Below are 22,623 nucleotides of genomic sequence, written 5' to 3' on the forward strand. Positions count from 1 at the left end.
CCTGAAGCTTTGATAGAGGTTAAAAACCCCCTGTATTCTAATCAGTGTAATCATACACATGTTTTGAAGGACTGCAAATAATGAGGGTGTTGGCTATTCTAATTTGGGGGAATGCTTTTATGTTATAAAGCTCATGATCAAACGCAGACAAGCAGAACAAATCTGAGAAGGGAGCTGTGTCATACTTAAAATAACGTAAGTCCCTAGCAGTAGCCATTGAGTAACAAGCACTGAAGAAGCTACAGCCCAGATGGAACAAGGCTTTCCACACTTATTTTGCAGAATGATTTTGACTAAAAAAATACCATTAAAAAAAGCAGTGAAAGTTTAATAGAGGGCATATCAGCTTGACATACATTAAAATAATTTACATAATTTAACTACTTTCCTTTACAGAAGGAAACTAATTGCATAGAGCACGTCCTTTTCCTAAAAGCTATATACATTGACATATGGAAGAAGGCACAGAAGTATTTCTGAAAGACAGGTACCACTTAGAATCTGCAGTTGCTGTAGGTCCCCCTGCCTTTCTCTGACAGCTGCTATCATGGAGTCTAACGCTGGGCTATTTTATGTGTGTGGTCACACCAGTATGTTGATCCCGTTATGCGCCGTAAGCAGCTGCTCTGTAGCTGCTCAGAATTCAAAGCCGAGTTGCTGCAACTGCCACTCGGGTCCCACGAAGGGACGTGTTCACATTGCGGGTGGAGGGCAGGGAAAACAAACGAAGGCAACGTGTAAGCGAAAGTGCAGCATCACAGGCCTTAAAAACAGGACGTGGACTGAAGTGTGTTCAGAGCCATTTAAATGGCAGCCTTTCAAAATAATTTTAATGAAGATAAGTGAAACAAAGCCCTTTATATAAACAGTTTATTTACTCTAAACAGCAACACAGACAGAACGCCATATAAACACAAAGGAAGTGATGCAGAATAAGGATGCTGGCTGACTTTGGATCTCAGAGGCTCTTAAGCAATAACAACCTAGTTTCTGAAAGATAGAAAAACAAATTCAGGGAGGGAAGGGGGTGGAGGGCATGATTTTTTTCATACAGCCAGCTAAAGGCTAAATATAGTTCTAACATTTTAAAGCATGCCTGCATCAGATAGCAAAGTAACTAGAGATACTAGTGAATTTATAGAAGTATAAAAGTTTATAATTTTACAGCAGTTGAAATACTGACATCAATATTAAAATAAAAGCAAGTTTTACATAACAATCAAAAATACAAAAGACTGAAGGAAGAGACCCTGTATGAAAAAACTGGGGGCAATTCAGCAAATTTAGAACTGTATACAAGTGGCGAATATGGAAAATGGCACACATACAACCCCCTCCCCTAAGTGGATATTAATTGTACACAGCAACATTAGATTTTGCAAAAGTTTTGTAAACAAGTTCTTGCCAAACCAATCCCTTCCTTTTTAAGATGCTGCATGACAGATGCTTATGATGGTGCAAACTTCTTGGCTTGTGCTCGAACCCTCTTTTCATATTCCACTCTGTTTTGGCTGAATAGAAGAGAGAGAAAGGGTAATTACAGTCTGAGAAACCAGAGGCCACATCCTATTGTTCTTCTCTTTCTCTTCAATATGAAACTAAGTCATTGCTGAAGACAAAACCATTGGATAGGAATCTGCTGAACACTACAATATATTAAAGGCTCTTTTGGACCATTGCTCTGATAATCTCCTGTGGAGGGAAGTAAGGTACTGTTTAACCAGTTACTTCCCAAACGTATCTGTTGTCAGATGATACTGACTTCATACCATACCAGTCTCTGTAAGAGGTCTCAAGGCCAGCTGTACTTTACACACATGCCATCTTTTTCATCTGAACATACATTTTCCACTCCCCACATTAAGACCTGAGGTCATTAACAATAAATTCCTGTATCCTGACAGCACAAAGTGGTTATGAGAGTGGTTCACTAGCAGTTGTTGGACTTCATTCAACTTTGAAGTATTATCTTTACTGCTTTGGGGAGAGGAGAGGCACTCTCTCAGAAACAGGCAAGTGATAATGGTGTGGTAGTTTCAACCTTCATCCCTGCAGACCCTGACTCTCAGTGAAAGATTTATCCTACGCTTCCAGCTGATTAAAGCTAGCTCAATGTCTTGAAAAAAAGACACTATAGTTCCCAGAGTCCAGTACACTTGCTACAGATTGATTAACAAGCAAGTACTACTTCAAGGAGCTATGACCAGTCATGAAGCCTCAGATTCAACACACAGAAGGGCAAGTTCTTTGTTCTCCTTTCTTGGGCCAACAAAGGATGGTAGGAGCTTAGTAGAGCATCCATTTACATTCAACACCATATTTTGTATTAGCTGTCAGAAGTGTCAGTCAGGAGCTAAACAAAGCTTTGTTACCATTACCCATGTGCCAGAGGTAGTTTACAGTGACTAGATTTTGCAGACAGCTTTGCAGTAAACTGAACTTACTTTCAGCTATGAAGGCTTGCTGCAGTAAAAAAAAAAACGGCAGCAAATTATATCATCAGAAGTTGACGGTTTGGAAGGAAGAAGAAATGAAGCCAATTTGGGTCACATCCAATGAACAATTACCAGCAAACAGACTGAAAATACTCTAGTCTCTTCTCATAAACAAATAAGGTTATATTGCCTTGTCACACGAGAACACAACCTGGCTGTTCAGTCCGCACACACGACACCACCTGCCTCAGCAGGTCAGCACGTGAGTGCTGGAGTTACAGCACCAAATCATCCTGAGAATGAGAACAAGTATTCTAATTGGAACACAAAGTTTATTCTTGAAGTTTAACAACTTGCCTATAAGACATCTATTTAAACAACACTGTGTCTTCCCCACTACTTATCAATGCTGCCAAATTACAGATGCATACACAATGCTGCTCTGTGGAGCTGCTCCTTCCACTTACTCAGTAGCAAGAGACAACACTCTCCCAGATCACAGAAATCTAGTAACCCATCTGAAATACTATGCATGTCCAAAAGACATGAGGAATATAAATGGGAAACTATATATATTTGAAGTAACAAAAAACATGTAATAGTTTATTCTTGGTAGCTTTTTTCTAGAAGCACTTACAATAAAGCAGAAACAAGACCAGCAAAGACTATTTTTGTACATACCTGCGTGTGGGAGGTGATTAAAAAACCCACACATGCTATTTATACATGTACAAATGTATATTATTCCTGCCCCATATTCCCTCAAGAGTGGCTTTAAAAAAGAAAGTAGGGGGGTTCTGCCTCATCATTAGTGGCTCCCAAAGGTGCTGCCTACAACTGTGGCTGCCTAATTGTCCCATCAAGTCTTCAGAAGATACTTGAAAATTAAAGGCCTCACGCAATGTTATTTAAATCCAAGATGCACTACCCATCCCTATGTTTGTTTCACCCATCCTATAACAGATATTTTTTATGTAGCTTGCATGTGAAGTCTCATGAAGTGCCATTTTTCAAAACTGGCACTCTCCTGGAGACCTGCTCTGCTGTTCACAAAGGTAATTCCACATTTCCATCTTGGTCATTATTGCAGTAGCTGTCAGTGCCAAAAGCAAGCATTTGTTTAAAGTGTTTTGCTCCCCTAAAGATTATAGATCAGCCAAATATTTTTAATGGTGGGAAAACTTGAAAATTAAGCCAAAAACAAACAAACAAAACCAAAACCAAACAAACAAACAAAATCCTTCTTAGCTCTCAAATTGTCACCTTTCCTAACCAATGCAAACTTCACAACTTTATTCTGCTAAAGCTACAAGTTTTCTGTACTTCTTAATCTATTCTTTTGGAAGATATAGTTTTCACAAAATGCTGCAAGTTTCCTAGAGCAGTCAGGCACCTGTAAGTTAGAAGTTACCCTTGTACTGATGAATGGGACTTGTCACCCAACTCAGTCTCCCCTGTCACTGGTCCATGAAATCACTGCCTCATCACTCAGCCTTTAGGGGCAAGGATTCTCTGGTGGGCTGGAACCAGGACTCTTAACGCTTTACTGCTGTTGCAATGCTATTAAAAGCTCCACTAGCTTATGAATCGTGAAGTTACTGTTTTGTTCTAGTTTGGCACAAGCTAGAGCTAGGCATCTCCACAGGACACAGCCGTGAAGCTAAATATTTCCCCTGATCACTCCTAAAACATTTGCATGTTATAGTGTAAGTAAGACAGCTGTAGACAATATGACAGCTTTCAAGCTAATACACACTTACCAGTAAATTGTGTAAGCCTCTGCTTGAGCTGGGTCTTGAATATTTGGTTCATTTAGAAGTTCTTGTATTCCTAACAAGATCTGTGGAAGAAGGAATAGAAGTAACATTGGCATGGATATTACCAAGAGACATTCAGTTAAAAAAGCCTTAGAAACCAACTGTTGAAACACAGAGTGAACATCTTACATACGCATCAGATAAGCAAGCAAAGCAAATAAAAGGCTAAGAATATGTTTAAGCACAATTAATGACCTGTTTAATTGTGATTGCTGGCCTCCAGTCCTTATCCTCCTCTAAGATGGAGAGACACACTGTGCCTGAAGGATACACGTTTGGGTGGAATAATGGTGGTTCAAATTTACCTGACGAAGAAAATAAAATTACTTGCAGGTAGCACTACGATTAAGATCAGAGAGTTGGTTTAGACAAAGTACAAACCTGGCCAAAGACACTCCCACCACCCCCACAAAACCCCACACAGGTTTCAGGAGCTATTAATACCAGTTTTCTTCTTGGCTCAGCCTTCACCTAAAGCAGGAACTCCATCACAACTCTGGTATCAATCCAGGAAATGTAACATTATCATTGTGACCAGTAATCTTTTGGTTTAGGAACAGAAACGGACAAAAGAGTTTGTAGCAGCTTTGTGGGAAAGACATTTTAAAACCAATCCTGTCTTTCCTTTATATAGCAGCATGTGAGGCTGTAAAGATATTGCCCCTCAATCATCTCTTCTCACGTTAAAATCCAGAAAGTTCCACACAAAGAAGACGGGGTTTCTAGTATTTTTTCCAGTTTCAGTTTTCCTTTGTGTATAATCAAGATGCACTGAACAAGAGGAACCAAGTTTAAGTTGTAAGAGTGACTGAAGGAGTAGGATTGTGCAGCTCTGCTGCCACTCAATCTGTATTCTGGCGTTTCTTTAACCTTTACAGCACTTAAATGCAACAGCCATCATCTCGAGTAATGTAATGAGCCCTTGTTTAACAACATATGAAATATCTACGTTAGCACAGTTTTCTTTCACAAGTAAGTCTTGCTTATGAGCTGCTCAATGAAATTCAGTAGGAACTCAAAAGCTGCATTAGTAAAAAGTCTTACCAGTCACATAATACTCATTTTAAGGCAGGACAGTTCATTCAGCACTTGCAAGATGTGCTAGTTGGTATTTCTCAGGATATTAATGTTTAGTTAAAAGATGTTTCCCCTTGTGTTACATGCATTTAGTTGGTAACAAACAAAAGGAGTAGCCAAGACAACCCAGCTGAAACACTAAAATGAAATAAGAAATTAACCACTGTCAAAAGAACCACTTGTAATCACTGTCATTGGTTTGTGATGGTAGCCAATTCAAGAACGAAGAAACCAGGCAAGGCAATAGATATTTTCAGGTTTCTAAAGTAGGTAAGTTTCAGACAGGATAAGGAAGATTCAAAAACTGCACAAGGAAACTAGGTACCTGAAGATATCTGCTGTACACAGTATCAGGAAGGGAACAGTTCCATGTTTTAGAGCAAGTCAATTAAAAGGTTAAAGTTGATGGAACTTTTAAATCATTATTTTGTCTAAGTTCTTGCCTTCTGAATTCTTGGCTTAAAAGACCAACTGAACAGTAAGAACATGCACAGGGATTCGGTCTAACCATGCCTAGCTATTCGTTTCCAAAGTGCACTGGTCAAGTAGTGAACGCTTCAAGTGGTGTTTTTGTCCAACTTTGAGGAAACCCGCACACTAATGTACCTCTCCTCTCCCAATTTTGTTATACTGAGCACTTATTTCATCACAACTTTTTAAATGCAAGGTGCTGGGTTGGGAAAAGAGGAAAAAGCAACTTTGCTTTAAAAAAAAGATCTGTAAGAAAGTAATAATAATTCCTAGAACCTCATGGACTAGTTTATCCTTGTTCTAATAAACCTGGGGTTTTAGTCATTTTACTTACATTTTGGGGGTGAAGAAGGGTAGTCATCCTTGAAAAGCATCCGTAGTTTAAATAAGCCTCCTTCCCATGGTGTCTATAAAATGTTATGGTAGAGTTTAGATTACAGCTTTCAAAACTTTAAAGCAGTCGCATGAAGATTTTATGTAAGTATTTAAAGGTGACATCTTGATGAGGTCCATATCTGGCTATTAGGAGGGATAATTTGTTCTGGCAGAACACAGGAGGATGAGTTTTTCCTTACACTGCTCAATTATTTCTAGGTGCTTCTTTAAGTACTAACTTGAGCTGTGTGGACAACTACCAAAGTACTAAGCCAAGTTATAACTGTAACAGCAATGCCATGTTCAGCATAAACTGAGGTGGTATGGAATCTGCAGGTTTCGCCTACACACTTTTTTCTTCTCAGAACCTAAGAAATGAGATCTTAAGGGGACTTAAGCAAGTTGGCAAGAGGCAGTAAAACAGCCAAAGCAACAAAAGAAGTCCCGTATCCAACACCAAACACTGAAGACTCAAAAGAATGAAAACCACCATGTAACAAATAGTATAATCTCAGAAGAAACAACGACATCCAATGAATTAAAGAATAATCTCTACATGCTAAGTAAATGCTTGAAAAGCATAAACAAGATGCTGCTCAGAATGTCATACTGGCAGTGTACAAAATCAAAGTAGTTTCATGCATTAATGACTCTTTCCACATGAAAGTTTGCATTTGTCCTATCCCCTAGAACCAGATCAAGCTGATAAAAACAAGCAATTCTGGTCTCTTTTTTCCCTTCCCTTATTATTTTACAGGAAAGGACACAGAAGCACAAGTGAAATCAGGTGAAAAAAGGGAGTTCTATTCTTCTCACCCTAATACAAAAAGAGAAAATTCCACAGAATGGAAGGCAATGAGATGCCATGTTGATAATACAAAACCATTTTCCACTAAATCCAAAAAGTTAAAAACCAGTACTACAGCACTTCTCCAGGACTGAAAGGTCTCGTGATTTTGTTGACAAAACAATATGAGGCAGGTAACCAGCAGAGGCAAAATTTTGGTAGTATTAATTTTCAAGTTTTAGGGCTTAAACCAGCTTTTATTAAGAACAGAAGTCACAAATATCCCTGGCGTGGAGCAGAAGATCATCTCAAGTTTGCTCAATGCAGGATTCTTACACACTTGTCTGAAAACTTTTATTCTTAAGGTGTTCAGTGCCAACAGCTGAAAAGGCTCATGGTGTGTTCTGTCCAGTATCGTTCTTGGCTCACTCCACCTGGATTCTAAAGTAGCATCAGGATCCAGGTACTTCTGTTCAGCTACACCTAAGGTTCACTCTCAGGTGTCAGTGTAATGCACAAGCAAGCTTATGCTAATTTTCACCATGAGATGTTAGAACAAGAATAAGTCTTACCCCTTTCTTTCCTGGAATAGCACATTCCCAGTTCATTAGATTCATTGTGCCATCTGGATTTTTTGTAGGTACTGCTACAAATCCCTGAAACAAGGCAAAAAGCGAAAGGGTGAGGATTTCAGAAGAGGCACTTGCAATACTTAGTGACACGTTATCTTTACATGGAGGTATTTCTTTTTGCACTACATAGCTTTAAGCAGCTTTATGATTTAAAAATAATTTTAAAAAACCACATCAGGGTAAACACCACCAAAAGAATTGCAGAGACAGAAAATTGACAGTTCTCATACTTACAAATGGATGATCTTTTCTCCAGGCTTTTCTCTCCTGTGCAAGTCTGCTAAGAGCTATGCCAGACATATTCAGAGTCCCTCTAAAACAAAAATGATTGCTTTTAGTATGAACTTACAGTGTAAACAATGCATGATATGATCTGTTTACAAGCCCTGCTCACTCAAGAAATACTTTGGCCTCTGATATCCACTACTATAGCCAAGGCACACGTTTTTGCACACCTTGCAGACATTAACATCAGGAGTAACATCAAGTTTCCCCATGTCAACAACCTCTTAGTTACTGGACTTGACCTACAAAATACTATTCCCACCTTGTGTTTTATAGCTGAACCACATCTTTGAAACAACTTTGATAGCAGCTTGACAACAGAAACACTATTAGTAACGGCAAAAGTGCTCAGACTTTTCAACTTGTGCAACTGATAAACACATACGTATCTCCTTGCTACACCACAAAAGGTACAGCTTGCTTCTCTCGGTAAACATCTGCACTGCTCCTGCTTCTGGCAAACACAGGAACAAGAAATGTTGGTTTTAGACTCTAAATTCCTGCTGAAAGCCAGTATTCTACATGAAAGAAACACAAGCATAGAACTTAACAAAATCACCCAGTTTTGCAGCAATGACACTATACATAACTTCTAGACAGCAGCATGAACAGACGGCAATACAGAACTGAGCTAAGGAAGCGCCAGTGGCCCGCTCATTCCACATGGCAGGTTTTCAATCCAGTCTAAACCAAGTGATCTTTCTGCAGTTTCACCGCCTTAAGAACAGCCAAGCGTGGTGACCGACACCGCAGAAGCCGCGTGTAGAGCGAGGGTCACTGCTGCGGGTGAGGCAAGAATAGATCTACATACAATGGTTCCAACAGAGCGGTGCTTTCAATTCCAGGGGAGGATTCTCCCAGAACAGCAAAGTGAGTTTATTTTTCATTGCCAAACTGTATCTAGACTCAGGGTTTCATTAGCCACATGGTCAAACAAACTCCAATTCTTCCACTAAACAGTATCACAGGACTAATGAAAGGAGTGTTACCACTCTATTAAAACAAATATTTAAACACTGGTTAAGAATTACGCAGAATTCATGTTCTATTACTATATAGACTATTTGTAAGAGTATTACAGTCTGCTACTATAACCATATGAATTGTAGCTCACAAAGATCCTTGTTTTAAAGATCTCACACATTCATGCTATGCCCTTTAGCATGATGTTCACGTTGAAAAGATTTACAAGGCACTGACCTGTCCCATGTAAGATACATAGATATGTTCATCTGCTATAGCCTTTAAAAGATCAGAAGACAGCATACTTCCAGTTTAAGTGCTTACATACCAGAAGTGGCTTAGCAGTGCAGACACCTTATCTAAGAGTCTTCAAAACCACCAGATTAAGAGCTTGATGCAGTTCCTAGGACAGCTAGTATTTCAAATCCCTCCTTGTAGCTTTTTTCCCCAAGTCAATTTTGCATGGATGGCCATAATCCATAACTTCAAATTCATGTCAGATAAAGCGTTTTAAAAGGGACCATTAACACTCAGTAAACATGCACACACAAAAAATCCTATATCCAACCCAATATTCCCAACACATTTATTTGTACCTTGGTTATGTCAGAAGATTTGCTGGACTTAGTCAACTCAAACTTTACACACAACTGTTCACACGCAGATGTGCAGCCACCAAAAACATACAGTCAGAACAAAGAACTCTCCCTTACCCAAACTGTACTGGGAGTCATTCTAAATATTTTGTGAGCCCATGCATTCATAACAGATATAAATGAGCTACTGAATATATGGCAGAATTTCAGGTGTGCTGTTAGTACGTGGTGGTCCACCATAATAATACTAACCTTCCCATAATAATTTCAGAAAATCATTTGTGCTTATAAAGCATTCAAATATTCTTAGATAGTTTAGTACAACTTAGTTACCTTTTCTGTCAAGAAACATATTATAGGATGCTTTCAAATATGTGAGTTATATTTCCTGTAGCTAAGAGACAATTAATTACATGCACCTCAAGGAAAGTGCCAACTTCTCAGAGTGCATAAACAACACAGGTCCTACAGAACATCACCAGTCAAGTAACTTTTCAACAGAAAAAAGCCAAGTTTTCAGGCTCTTGCACCCTGCTTGCTTTTCAACTGGTTACGCGCTATACTGTACCCTAGCAAATTAAAGATTTTCTTTTGCTCTATAAATCCCTTTTCAAATCTTGAGACATTTGACTTAGTTAAGCACTGATAGACTACATCGGGATGTCCAACTAATTTTCACCGGGGGCCACATCAGCCTCGTGGTGGCCTTCGGAGGGCCAAAGGTAATTTTAGGACTGTATAAATGGACTACTCCTACATTTATACAGTCCTAAAATTACATTGGGCCCTTTGAAGGCACCCATGAGGCTGATGTGGCCCCCGGTGAAAATGAGTTGGACACCCCTGGACTACATCCAACATTTCAGCATGTATGAGACCACAGGCTTCAGGTATGTGGTCTCCACAGGCTTCAGCTGCCCTGGCAAGGGCAGACAAGCATCTAAAACCTCATCACAAACTGCTGCCAAGCAGACATTAGAGACAAAGACAACTGAAAGCCCACTTCAAAAATTAAGATCCTGTTGTATAAGCATCCCCTCAAAACCAAATCAATCTATTAACAAATTGCCAATATATACTCTCTAGCAGCTCTTCAATATAATTTAACTTAAGTTTGGCTGGAGCTTGAGATAAGACAAACAGGGATTGATCATCTCAATATATATTTTGGTCTCAGAAATTATGGAGTAGCAGGAAGGAGTGAGATACTAAGTGGGTATTCAACCTGAAGATGTGATATTCTCACTACTAGTTTGATCTTCTTCAATAATTTATGTGCATGGTTTGGTTGGTTATTTTTTCCTCTCTCTCCTTCGGAACGGTACTTTGCCCAAATATCTGCACCTTAGGTTTTGCTCTTGTAAGCTTTTGAAATACCTCACAAATGCAAGACATGTCTATCAACCTGAAAGAGCCAAAATTTAAAAACAAAACAACAACATAAACAGGATACACACCACCAAAACCACACAAACAAAAAGAAACAAGCCTAAGAGACCAGTATTTACGTTTTGTTTGGTTTTAATCTCTCCAGACACACCCTGGCATTAGGAGGTAGCAATGTCCATTTCACTGCCACAAACTCATTAGAAAATTAATAGAAACTTCCAAATTTACTCCGTAGCTTACCTCTGCTGCTGTTACTACTATTTTGGAAAAAAAGGACAAAATAAAACCAACACACTCATCGTAGGTGCAAATCTTGTGTTCCGTTACGGATCATCTTACCCATCTACACCCTCTGATGGGGGGAAGAGGGACCCTACTTCCAGATATAAAACAAGTCTCGCAAAGAAGTATTCCCGTGCCACAGGAACGGCAATCACACCCACCATTCCGACCCACAACTCTCTAAATACAACATCACCTTTAACTCTCAAGAACATTCAACAGCTCTTATTAATTAATTACAATTTTAAAAAAAATCGTTAAGATTGCTAGCCTCACATTTTTACTTTAAAGGTTAAACACTGACACTGGAAGCAAATGAGTCGGAGTAATTTGCCTCAAAATGATAGAAACTTTACTTTTCGTAAGAGAGGGGCAGGCCAGAGGCTGAGGTCTAACCAGAGCACACAACTCCGGGCTGGGACACAGCCTCCTCCGGCCCGCGGCACCAAACCGCTCCAGAGGCGGCACCGGCTGGCGGCGCCGGGGGAAACAAAAGGCGCCGCGCGGCCGCGGGTCTCGGTGCCCGCCCGGCCCAGCGGCCGCAGGGGCCGCGTCCGCGGCCCGCACAGGGCGCCCCGGCACTCGCCGGCTCCGGGTCCGTAACCGTCGGGGCCAGGACCGCTGCGCGCAGGCCCGGCGGCCCCGGACCTCCGCGGTGTGGCCGGCCCGGGCACCCGAGCCCCCCGGGCGGCGCAGAGCCCCCCCTCGGCCGGCCAGCGATGCCGCGGGCCCAGCCGTGCGGCCGCCGCGGGAGCCGCCAGGCCTGCGTGCCCCGCCGCTGCCCGTCCTTTCGCGCCACAGGCGGCGAGCGCCAGCCCCAACCCCCCGTCCCGGGGCCCGGGGCCGCCTGTGCGCCGCGCCAGGCCCCGCCGGCCCGGCCCCTCGCCCGGCCAGGCCTCACCGTGATCGGCCGCAGCACCCGCGCGTGTCCCGGATTGAAGCGGCAGCGAATGACCCGGATGTTCCCGACTTGGCTCCCCCCCCTTTGTCTCTGGAGTTTCCCTCCCTCTTCCCTCGGTGCGGAGCTCGGCCGCGCCGTGTGTCCCTCCGCCCGACCCGTCCGTGCCGCTGCGCCGGCGCAGAATGACCTCAACCGCGATCCGTCCGCCACGCTTTGCGCACCCCCGCAACACAGGACCCAGAGGTGGCGAAAGCAATGCCAGAGCGCGGGGCGCGGGGCAGAGTCCCAGCAGGGCTCTCCCGAGCCAAATCGCTTCCTCATGCCCCCGTCGACAAACTGGGTGAATTTTTTTACCTCGGGCTCCGAGAGAGTCACGTGCGCCCTCAGTAGTCCGGTCCCGCCACGGGCGCTAGCGCCTGTCCCGGGACGCGCTCGAGACTGGCTGAACCCGCCCCACTGCTCCCAGCCGGGCTTCTGATTGGTAGATGGGGACGCTGCCTCTGGCGGGCGTTCGCAGGTGATGGGCAGGCGGGAGAGCCTGTCAGAGGGAGCGGGGCGGGCCGGGCCGGCAGCTGCGGCCGCGGTCAAACGGGCGTCGAGTCGCAGGGTGTTCTGAGCTGAGAGGAGCGAGCGGCGTCATCGGGTCCCGCTCCTGTCCCTGCACAGGTCACACCGTGTGTCTGAGGACATTGTCCAGTCTCTTCTTGAACGCTGTCAGGCTTGGGGCTGTGACACCTCCCTGCGGAGCCTGTTCCAGTGTCCAGCACCTCTGGGTGAAGAACCTTCTCCTCACGTCCAACTGACATGTCCTGGCACATGTTCCTGCCCTTCCCTGGGGTTCTGTCACTGCCACAGAGAAGAGCTCAGCCCTGCCCCTGCTGCTCCCTGCTGAGGAAGCTGCAGCCCCTGAGCTCTGCCCTCAGTCTCCTCCAGGCTGAACAAACCCAGGGACTCCAGCTGCTCCTCATTCGGCTTCCCCTCCAAACCCTTCACCAGCTTTGTGGCCTCTTCTGGACACTCTCCAGTAGCTTTATGTGCTTTTATCCTGTGTCCCCAGCCCTGCACACAGTGAATGCTCCAGGTGAGGCCGCCCCAGCGCAGAGCGGGACAATCCCCTCCCTGCCCGGCTGGCCGTGCTGTGCTGGGTGCACCAGGACACGGGGCCCTGGTTCCTCATCAATCAATCATAGAATTCTTTGGTTAGAAAAGACCCTCAGGATGATCAAGTCCAACCATAACCTAACTCTAGCACTAAACCATAACCCTAAGAATCTCATCTAAACCCCTCCAGGGATGGTGACTCCACCACTGCCCTGGGCATCCCGTTCCAATGCCCGACAACCCTTTGCAGGAAGAATTTTCTTTTGCTAATATCCAATCTAAACTTCCCCTGGTGCAACTTGAGGCCTCGTGTTCTATCACTTGTTCCTGGGGAGCAGAGCCCGACCCCCCCTGGCTCCAAGCTCCTTTCAGGCAGTTCAGAGATCAGAAGGTCTCCCCTCAGCTCCTGTTCTCCAGCTGAACCCCCAGGTCCCTCAGCCGCTCCATCACACTTGTGCTCCAGCTCCTCACCAGCTTCATCGCCTCCTCTGCACTCTCTCTCGTACTGGATTCTATAATAAATCTGTGATGTTAAGCAGGGTGATCTGTGAGTTGTACGAAATGTATGCATAGTGATTAGTTAAAACTTGGTACATGTTATTTTGTGTGATTATATATCCATAACAGAGGGGAGTACTTCCTACTGTAACGATCAGCAACAGCCATAGTAAACCCAAAATACTGTCATTGCCCATATCTGAATAAACATGACATCTTTGTGACAGAAGTTTTTGGGGCACCAGGAAAGGATACATCTCCTTTATAAAGGAAGGAGTATTACTGCTTTGAATCACTGCACAAAACGCAACTCCGTTTTATGTCTGAAGTGCTAAACTAGGAATATCAGTGATATTACACTGTTAATGTCAACACTAACAGATTTAGAAAAGAAAGATTTAAGACATCAGACTTTAAAAGGGAAAAAAACAGGTTTATTTCATGCAGTTTACAATACGCTAGTGTTATGAAAAGGAGGTTAAAAAAATACCCACACACTTTTAATTGTATATTTGTTTTAAAAAGGACGGTTACCTGTAACCATCTTCAAATGATTTGGGAAGCCCTAGCAGATTTTCATCCAGGGAAATTCCATGGATTCAGTTTCTTGTCTGTGCTGAGTTTTGACTAATGCAAAAGCATTAAAACTAGATCAAAACTCAAACTTCGCTGCAGTAAGAACACTTCAGAGATAATGAATTGGCACAAAATAAAGTGTTATTGCTAATCCACTATCCAGGAAATAACATGTTGCAAGTATGGCCACTTGGATATTAACACAAAAAGCTGATGCACAACTAATTTTGAGACCAGGGATTTTGGGGAAAAGGAACAAACACCTGTCGAATTGGGTAGGTGGGCCTACAGAGTCCACAGAAATTGGATGTTTTGCAGCCAGGCTCGGACGAGGCTCGGACAGGAGCAGGTGGAGATAGTTGCCACTTGATACTCCTTCGGCTTGGTCATCTTGTTTAAGTTCCAGGTAGACAGGTTGGCAATGTCTGTCCTACCGTGCCGTGGCACTTGTCTCGTCCTGGCAAGTGCATGAGCCAAGTTAAGTTTGAGTAAAGTTGTGCATAAGCTTCTGAAAAAAAAAATCTTCAAAAAGAGCAGGAATCATGTACATAAATACATTAACTCTTACATTTCAGATGACCAGGCCTGGAAGTCTCAACAGGTGCTAAGTCAGATCAAAATTTAGGCTTAGCTTTCTAAGGAGAGCACTGCCACAGAACCTCCTCCCCTTCCACACACCCCCAAAGCAGCAAAAGAACTGTTTAAAAACTCTCTCGTTATAGGAGTTATTAACCCACAACATCCCAAAGAGAAGCCCTTGATGGGCCAAGAAAGCTGTTTGCAGCAGTGTCTATTCACTGAACTTCGAGACGTTTATGCCTCGACAGACCTTCCTAAAGTGAAGGACAGCCAAATTGCAATGAAATATCCAGCGACAATTTCTTGCGTCAGAATCTTCCTCAAAGTCTCTCTATTGCCAGTGCTGTTCAGAAAAGGTTTTACATTTCAGCACAGGCAATAATAAAGTGGTGGGAAATACACTGTCTTCTCTAGTGCATTCCTCACCAAGCTGGATACTGAAATCCCAAGCCATATATGAACACTCGTATCTGCAATTGGTTCAGCCATTCGTAAAAATTGTTTGAGAGTCTGTGAGTTGAAAGAAAAACAGACGAGCTGCTTCTTCAGTGTTACATGTCTCCAGAATTTCAAATTAGCCCTGGAAAGGATCTTAGCCCTTAGCATTTCTGCAGTGAAAATGGAAAGAGTTCCTTCTGTCTGACACTCATTTAGGCAAACTGAACAATAAGGTCTATTTAGCCCTTTAAAACCTCAGTTCCCTAAGAAGCCTTTAAAGACAGCTCCTGATTGTTGTGAGCCAAAAGAAAGAAAAGTTATATGACACTGAGCTCAGAGAGCCTTCCACTTAAAAAACCCTAAAAAACAAACAAACCCCCAACACCTGAATATTTATACCCTTCTAAGAATCAACAATTCGACACACAAATCCAGGTAAGATCCTGAGACTGTCCTTAAAGCTGGACATAACTGCAGTTGAAACTACAATGAAGTACCAGGCAGCATCCTCAGACTGTATGTATTTCAAAATTGTTGTGTCAGAAAAGACACTTCTCCAATGCCCACTGGAAGCTTTAATCCTACTGCCCTAAGCTAACGGGTACTGTTAATAATAAAATCTTGTATCTTTCTAAGGGCCCCACCTTTTGGAGCTGATTGAAGAAGTTAATTTGAAAAACTTGAAAGAAGCTTCTGATGTGGTGAGAAAGAGAATAAACCGGGAGAATGGCACTTTCTGATTTTATCACATCTCAAGTGAACAAAATCCCAGGCCTCATCTCCAGACTCTTTCATTTGACTTTGATCTCCATGAAAAGCCCAGTGGTCACGTTTTTCCTCAGTACTTCTCAAGGAATATACTCCAGTATACCTGAGTGACTAGACAATACATATTACAATCTAGTTTCTAGGTCTTTTCATTCAATCAGATACTATTGCATTTTTGCATCCCAAATTCATTTTTGTAATACTAATAAAAATACTGGTATCTATTGAGTGTGTGTTAATTTACTAGTGGTCACTTCCTATTGCTCAAAGAGACCGACAGCTCTCAACAACCTCAACAGATGCTCACAGAATACAACGTTCTGTTCTGAGCAGCAGTTTTCTGGAAACACCATCATCCTACTCAACAGCCCCGTTCCCCAAGCATGTCCGCAAACTAATCTTTTGTTTAACCTGCCACGAGTTCTCTTTTTCCTCCTGAAAGAAAAACAATTCTCAGAGAAAAAGGAGATTGAGTCAGCTTTGGTGTCTTCAGGAAACAGTTCTGTTCCTAATCAATCACAACTGTGCATTCGCGTTGCTAGAAATGGAGCTACACAGCTACTGTCTGAAGAAAATCTGAAGACAAAAAAAGTCGGATGGATACATCAAGCTCAATTTCTTAAGAAATATCTGTTACTAATGCTAAAACGAAAGCTGGAAGGAACTTTTATCATTACAAGAAACCCAGCTGAGTTTGAAAAAAAACACAGTACATTTTCCAAATATGCTGAGGATATGATTCCGGGGACTGGAAGTTTAGTAGAGAATCAATATAAAGCTTCTAAATACAATCAGGCCTTTGACACATGAATTATTGTGGGATGACAAACTGTTCTTGGCCATAATCCATGGAGACTCCACAGTTAATGGGAGAAAATTCCAGGTAGCCTTTTGTCTTTCATTTCACATCTTAGAGGCCTCAGAATGACTTGTTCATTGCAGATAAACTCCAATTTAACTGCCACCTGAACAAGTCAAAAGCATTTAATATAAAAATGTCACCTCTGATACAGAAAATTAGCCTCTGACAAAGCTTAAGGCCAACAGTACACTGACTCCTAACTCAAAGGAAGAAGTTGCTCTAGTCAATTTGAACTTCTCCGTTTTTAAACAAGTTTTGCAAGAAGTTTGTCATGCAAAAGCCATTAAAGAATTTACCTGAAAATCCACTAATCACCTGCTGCAGTAACATCCTGTTCCACGGACAACATGACAAACAACTTCTCTGAATATTCATATAGCAAAAGGGTAGGAAGTTAAATCTTTCACAGAATTTACATTTTCGTGAGAGGTCTCCTTGATTAACTGCTATGTTTTGCAATCTCCCCCTTCCTGCTTTATTTCCATCTGCCAAGGTCTCTTCGGGCTCAGGATCTGAAATTCTAACCTGGAACACTGTTTTAAGAATGGAGCAGCTGTGCAAATCCACATCCACGTCAAAGGCTTTTGCAGCACAGCTCTTCAACCACAGGCCCCAGTGAACCCATCTGCCCTGCACAGTCACGGGCAGTTCTCTTGAGGTAAATACAGATGCCAAAAAAGGGACAAAGGGCTCCGGTTTACACTACCTTGGTACATTACCTCAGCCTGCAAGATCTCAAGAGACCAAGCAAAGTTTGCAAAACCTCATGATGCAAACTGGACTTTAATGCAACTACCTTGTTACGGTAGCTATTTTTATTTGAAATTACAAGAGTCAAATAAAAAGAAGCCAAACTTACTTAGGGATCAATTCTTAATGCCTTGAAAACGGCACACGGTAGCACTTCCATCCATCTGATTAAAGCAATAACGGCACTAGCAAGAACAGGAAGTAGGTAGTTCAGGTGGACTCAAACAACAGCATATTTAAAATAATTTACAAGGTACCTGCCTATTTGTTTTTCTTAAAAATCTTTGTGAGGTATTGGAAACAAGTGCAAAATGATTAACCACTCATTTTCCCAAATTTGCTACAACAGGGATACATGTAAACTAGACTGCAGGTAATCTCACCATAAAAGCGTGTTTTTAAATGGAAAATACTCCAGTGGAAAAAAAAAAACCTACTTAGAAAAGCACACTCTTACACATTCTAAATTTGTTCAGTTTGCTCAGTTTGTTACTCATGCTTTGCTGCTGCCAGTCTGGAGAATTTCACTTTATGAAACAAAATATTCTGTCTTTTCCGGGGTTAAACAAGAGAGACAACAGAAACGCTGATTGAGAAGCATCATTGTACAACTGATGCTTTAGGCATTAAAATCCACTTAGGCCAATGCCAAATTACTCTGAGAGCGCAGCAAGAAAACAAGAAGAAACATCGTTGGCTGCAATTCCATGAGCCGGGGAGCTCAGGGAATCTGGTGGAGTCATGCTGTTCAAAAACACAGTGACTACTGCAGCAGAGGAAACGTTTTAATATGCAGTTAACACAGACAACTGTTACGCTTATTTCCAGATACACGAGATCATCTGTTACTATTTAGGGGAAATTTGGGTGCTAAATTTAAGCTGATAAAATATGGGTGCCTAAAAAAGTATAAAAGTATAAACATTTCCCCCTACACAATTACATTTTTAGTAAATTCGATTCCGTTTTAACATCTTAAAAAAATGACAAACGTTTTATTTGTTGTTGTGGAGGGGCCAGCAGCTTCCTCGTGCAGACCACATCCAAGATGCAAAATGCATTACAAACCCTTTCAAGCATTAGACACATGGACAAAACATTTAGCCCATTGCTGAACCTGCTTAGTAGAAACGGTGTTTACAAATTGTTTCTGCCAAACTTTTATCGATGTATAATAAGTCCTTAAAAATAAAAAGAGTAGACCCTGGGTGTTTGAAAAATCAGGCTTTTGTGTAAAGGATTACCTAGAGTATAACCATAAATTCTGAAGTTACTGAGAATGAAAACTGTAATGTCTTTAGAATTCAAAACAAACTCGTAGCCTTTTGCAACTCCCTTCCACTGCTTTCCTAAGTCAATGAAGTTTGATAGTCAATCTCATTAAGTGTTTTAAAGATCTGCTAAAGATTTTGCTCAAAACATAGTGTATTAAAAAGCTCCAGTCTCGTGTATTAGCCTTCATCAAGGACAAACTAATGCAGCTGCACCAGATGTTTTCAAACAGTGTTCTTTAACTGCATAGATGGAACAGTATAGAAAGAGAAAGATTGATTACAGGTATCCTGAAGGTTTGAAGCAATTAAGTTTTGCAATTGGATGAGCTTGTGTTCACACAAGGTTGATTTTAATCCTGGTCACAGAGGCGGGGATCTAGGACTAGCCAGCCGTATTTCTGTGCAACCTTCAGCTCTTGAGAAATCTCTACCATAATCCACAGAGGTCAACGCTTATAGGCATTTTATAAAAACACAAACACACATGTGAGTACAAGCATCTCAAAAGAAACAGAATGTTCAGTTGTTCATTTTAAGTGAATTTTGATTCCCCTTCCAAACATCTGGCTAAGACTGGAGCATAACTTTTGCAGGAGAAGACTGTTTCAACAGAAGGAACTTCGAGAATAACTCAGATGAAGGCCATTTTCTCTGAGCTTAGTCTTCCCTTTGGGTATTAAAATATGCTATAAATCCAGTCAATATATACACCCTTCCTTTAGAGAAACCTTTTGTCTGTTGTGTAACTTTTTACGTGCTAGTTTCAGTTGATCTCCTAGGCTGTTATTACATAATAGAGCATGTCACAGAGACATAAGGAATGTGCAGTATAACACAGTCAGCTGGGGCTGCCACTGGTTCTGAAAACAACGTAGGCCCAAATATTTGCATTTGTAGGCTGCAATGTGTGTGTGTGTGTCTGTGTAGCACCAATTACATTGTCCTTTAAATGTTTACAATGATTAGTAGGAAAATGTCTCTGAACTGATCAACATTGGGTCATCCAGCACCAGATATTAAGTGCTACATGTCTCGGAGGAAAATATGAGTGCACGGTCATTTCTTTTCAAATGACCAATGACCAGTGTCAGTCAGCCCACAAGGGAGTACAACCATGCACTACAACCAAAGCTTAACACACTCCCACACCATCTATTCTCATTACATAATCTTGCAACACTTTCAGCCAGTTGACACCAGCTTAGAGGCAAAAATGGTTGAACCCAGATCAACAGAAAATTGTCTAAATCAGATTTTTTCTTGTACAGCCGAGCCTCTTCAGTGTGACAATTCACTGCGTCTTGGAATAAAAGAAAAAAGTGTCACCGTTCAATACTGTCTTCACATCCTGGAACCTCGTTCTTGCAAAATCTGAAACAGACCAATAAAAATTCTATAAATCAATATTTGCTCTGCGTCACTCCTAAAACATGGAGGTCAAAGGGCAATATAACGAGTATTTCACATAACTGATAAAGTGTCAGCTGGTTCAAGAACATTCCTGAAGTCTGTGCTTTAAGGTTGAAAAAAGACAGATTGATGCATACAATGTCTACTACCAAACATACTGAAAACAGATGTAAATCACCGCTAGGAACTGAGTATGATTAATATAACCAAAGCTTAAGGGTTGCTTGGTGTACAAAATAAGCCATTTCACATCATCCTAGTTCTGAAGATACTTAGGTCCTGCGTGGTAAATGAACTCAGGTACTTCATTAGAAATTGAATTTAATCTTCACTTTTCCTGTTCCCGTAAAACGCCCTTAAGCCTCTGAAGTTTTAGCTGCAAATTGTGTCCCACGAATTAGTACTGAAAACATGAACTAGCAACTCAAAATGTGCACAAATGGCACACTGGGCAAGACGATGCAGGAAGCTCCCAAAGGTGGAGAGTATGGGCTGACATGATTTAAACCAACACATCCACTTAAAATCTGAAATAGATACCCAGGTTTGGTCTTCTGCATGAACTAAAGTCAAACAACTACGTTTCTTCACAGATGTTTACTATGCTGTTCAGACGTACAAAGCTTGTCAGCCAGACTGACAATAAGTGCTACTCTGACAGCAGTTTTAAAATATTATTACATTAATATTTTTTTCTTGTGCAAGATCTCACAAGTTTTTTTAGGCATCCTTGTCCATATGAAAATTGTTCCTGTGGACACGGCAGACTGAACTCTTGGTGCGTTACCTTGTCCACCACTATCCTTTGAAACGTCCAGGCCAGGCAGCTGAAGGCAGCGCGGGCTCTGACTTCACGGGGAGGAACAGATTTCTCAATCTGTCTAAGGAGTCTGATTCTCCCACTGTTACCAAGGAACTGAGATTCCCGTTATAGCGAGTAAGAGGATTTTTTTCCCCTAAAGCAGTCAGCTTGTTTAATATTCACTTCAAAAGGCATATATCAAACATAGGGACTGAAGTCTAACAGAAACAAAACATCTACCCCTGGAAAACCTAGGAATCCTTGTCTCTGGCATCTTGCAACATGAAAACCACTGATTCTACTTCCAATTTGACAATTTTTTTCCTTTCCGTTTCATTTTTTTTTGGATGCTCCAGTGAGGAAAGGATCCAGGTCTCAGGATTTGCTGTCCAAGCACAACATTTCTCATGTTGCTGCTCCACATCAGCAATGATGGGTCAGCTCTTGGCTCCACAGCACTGCTGGGGCGCCTTTCAGCAAACTGTAGAACCAACAGCAACAGAAGCCAAATAAAGCACTAAGCAAAGCTTCAAATGTACTAAGGGAAAGTCCTTAACAACGTTAATCTGTAAGTACAAGTATCTCTAAAGATACTTCATTTTCTTTTGCTTCTTGACAGTTTTCCTAGTACTGGGAAGGGCTCTTGATTTCAAAAGCTGAAAGAAAGCAAAGGCACAACCCCTGGAAAACAGCAGAGCTATCTCCAATGTAGAATTTCCTTTGATTATGGTTTCAGTGTGATCTGACGTTAAGACAAACACCTGACGCAGTGCTCAGTATCCCCCTTGATCCCAGATGACGTGTGGGATTTGACCACACAGCCAAACCCTTCGGTCTTCGTGCTCGTAGGTAAAGGTTGGCAACCACAATTTCACGTATGGTTTTAAATCAAAAAAGTCTAGGTGTTTGGTTTCTTTTTAATATTGTTAAAATGTTGGTAATTTAACCTACCAGCCTCCATTGGCAAGCCTAAAATGTCTTTCACAGCAACTGTAGTCAAATAGGTTCTCAGCTGCTCTGCACAACTCCATGGGATTGCTGTCATGAAGAACCCATCACCATCTGGGTGCTTCAGGGACAGTTCGAAGACAGTTCAATGTTTGCTTAATAAACAAACAATCCACTTCGTCACTTGCTCACTGTACTTCCTGCACTACCTGGGCCTTGCTTTGTGCATACCAAGTTCTTTTTCATTTCAGATGTCACTGCAGCTACTTTAATAAATTTTCAAAATACAGAAAAAGATGTTTCCCAGGGGCCATGACATGCTTTAGGGTATATTTTAGATGCAAACATTGCTTATTTCATCAAGATCATTTACTATGTGTTCTAAGCAAAAAACATTTCATTTCAAACTGTAGGAAATATCCAAGTGAATTCTGTGAGGAAAAGCCAGGTCCTGAAAATCACTGAACAACTGCTACTATGACATATTCTAAAGGGATTAGACAAACTTACAGACAGTGCCATTGACACATGCTCACGGCATCATAGTGTCATTGTAGCTTTCACAGAATGATCTGGATGCAGGCTTGAAGCCAAAATTCCTGAGCCT

The 22,623-nt window shown here is 41.8% G+C and overlaps 2 protein-coding genes across 6 annotated transcripts in view; both read right to left on the bottom strand.

Moving 5' to 3' along the window:
* Positions 1–856: 856 nt before the first annotated feature.
* UBE2I (ubiquitin conjugating enzyme E2 I) lies at positions 857–12,507 on the bottom strand. 4 transcript variants are annotated; one of them, XM_005505697.3, is made up of 7 exons: positions 12,365–12,507; positions 7,829–7,907; positions 7,535–7,618; positions 6,135–6,207; positions 4,448–4,557; positions 4,196–4,275; positions 857–1,511 (listed from the first exon to the last, which is right to left on the bottom strand). In XM_005505697.3, exons 2-7 carry the CDS (start codon positions 7,892–7,894, stop codon positions 1,448–1,450), a joined length of 477 nt encoding a protein of 158 aa, XP_005505754.1. In that variant the 5' UTR covers positions 7,895–7,907; positions 12,365–12,507; the 3' UTR covers positions 857–1,447. The 4 variants fall into 4 exon arrangements, with proteins under 4 accessions (XP_005505754.1, XP_064887198.1, XP_064887199.1 ...); XM_065031126.1 differs by having other exon boundaries at positions 12,011–12,371; XM_065031127.1 differs by lacking the exon at positions 12,365–12,507 and adding an exon at positions 12,232–12,338.
* Positions 12,508–14,021: 1,514 nt separating this feature from the next.
* KCTD5 (potassium channel tetramerization domain containing 5) overlaps positions 14,022–22,623 on the bottom strand; it is a 32,433-nt gene continuing 23,831 nt past the window's right edge. For both annotated transcript variants that reach the window (XM_021291828.2, XM_065031121.1), the window contains one exon: positions 14,022–20,227. In XM_021291828.2, the coding sequence (XP_021147503.2) occupies positions 20,198–20,227 (30 nt within the window). In that variant the 3' untranslated portion in view covers positions 14,022–20,197. The remainder of the gene's footprint in view (positions 20,228–22,623) is intronic.

This window comes from Columba livia, chromosome 15, assembly GCF_036013475.1.
Source record: "Columba livia isolate bColLiv1 breed racing homer chromosome 15, bColLiv1.pat.W.v2, whole genome shotgun sequence".
Taxonomy (NCBI): domain Eukaryota; kingdom Metazoa; phylum Chordata; class Aves; order Columbiformes; family Columbidae; genus Columba; species Columba livia.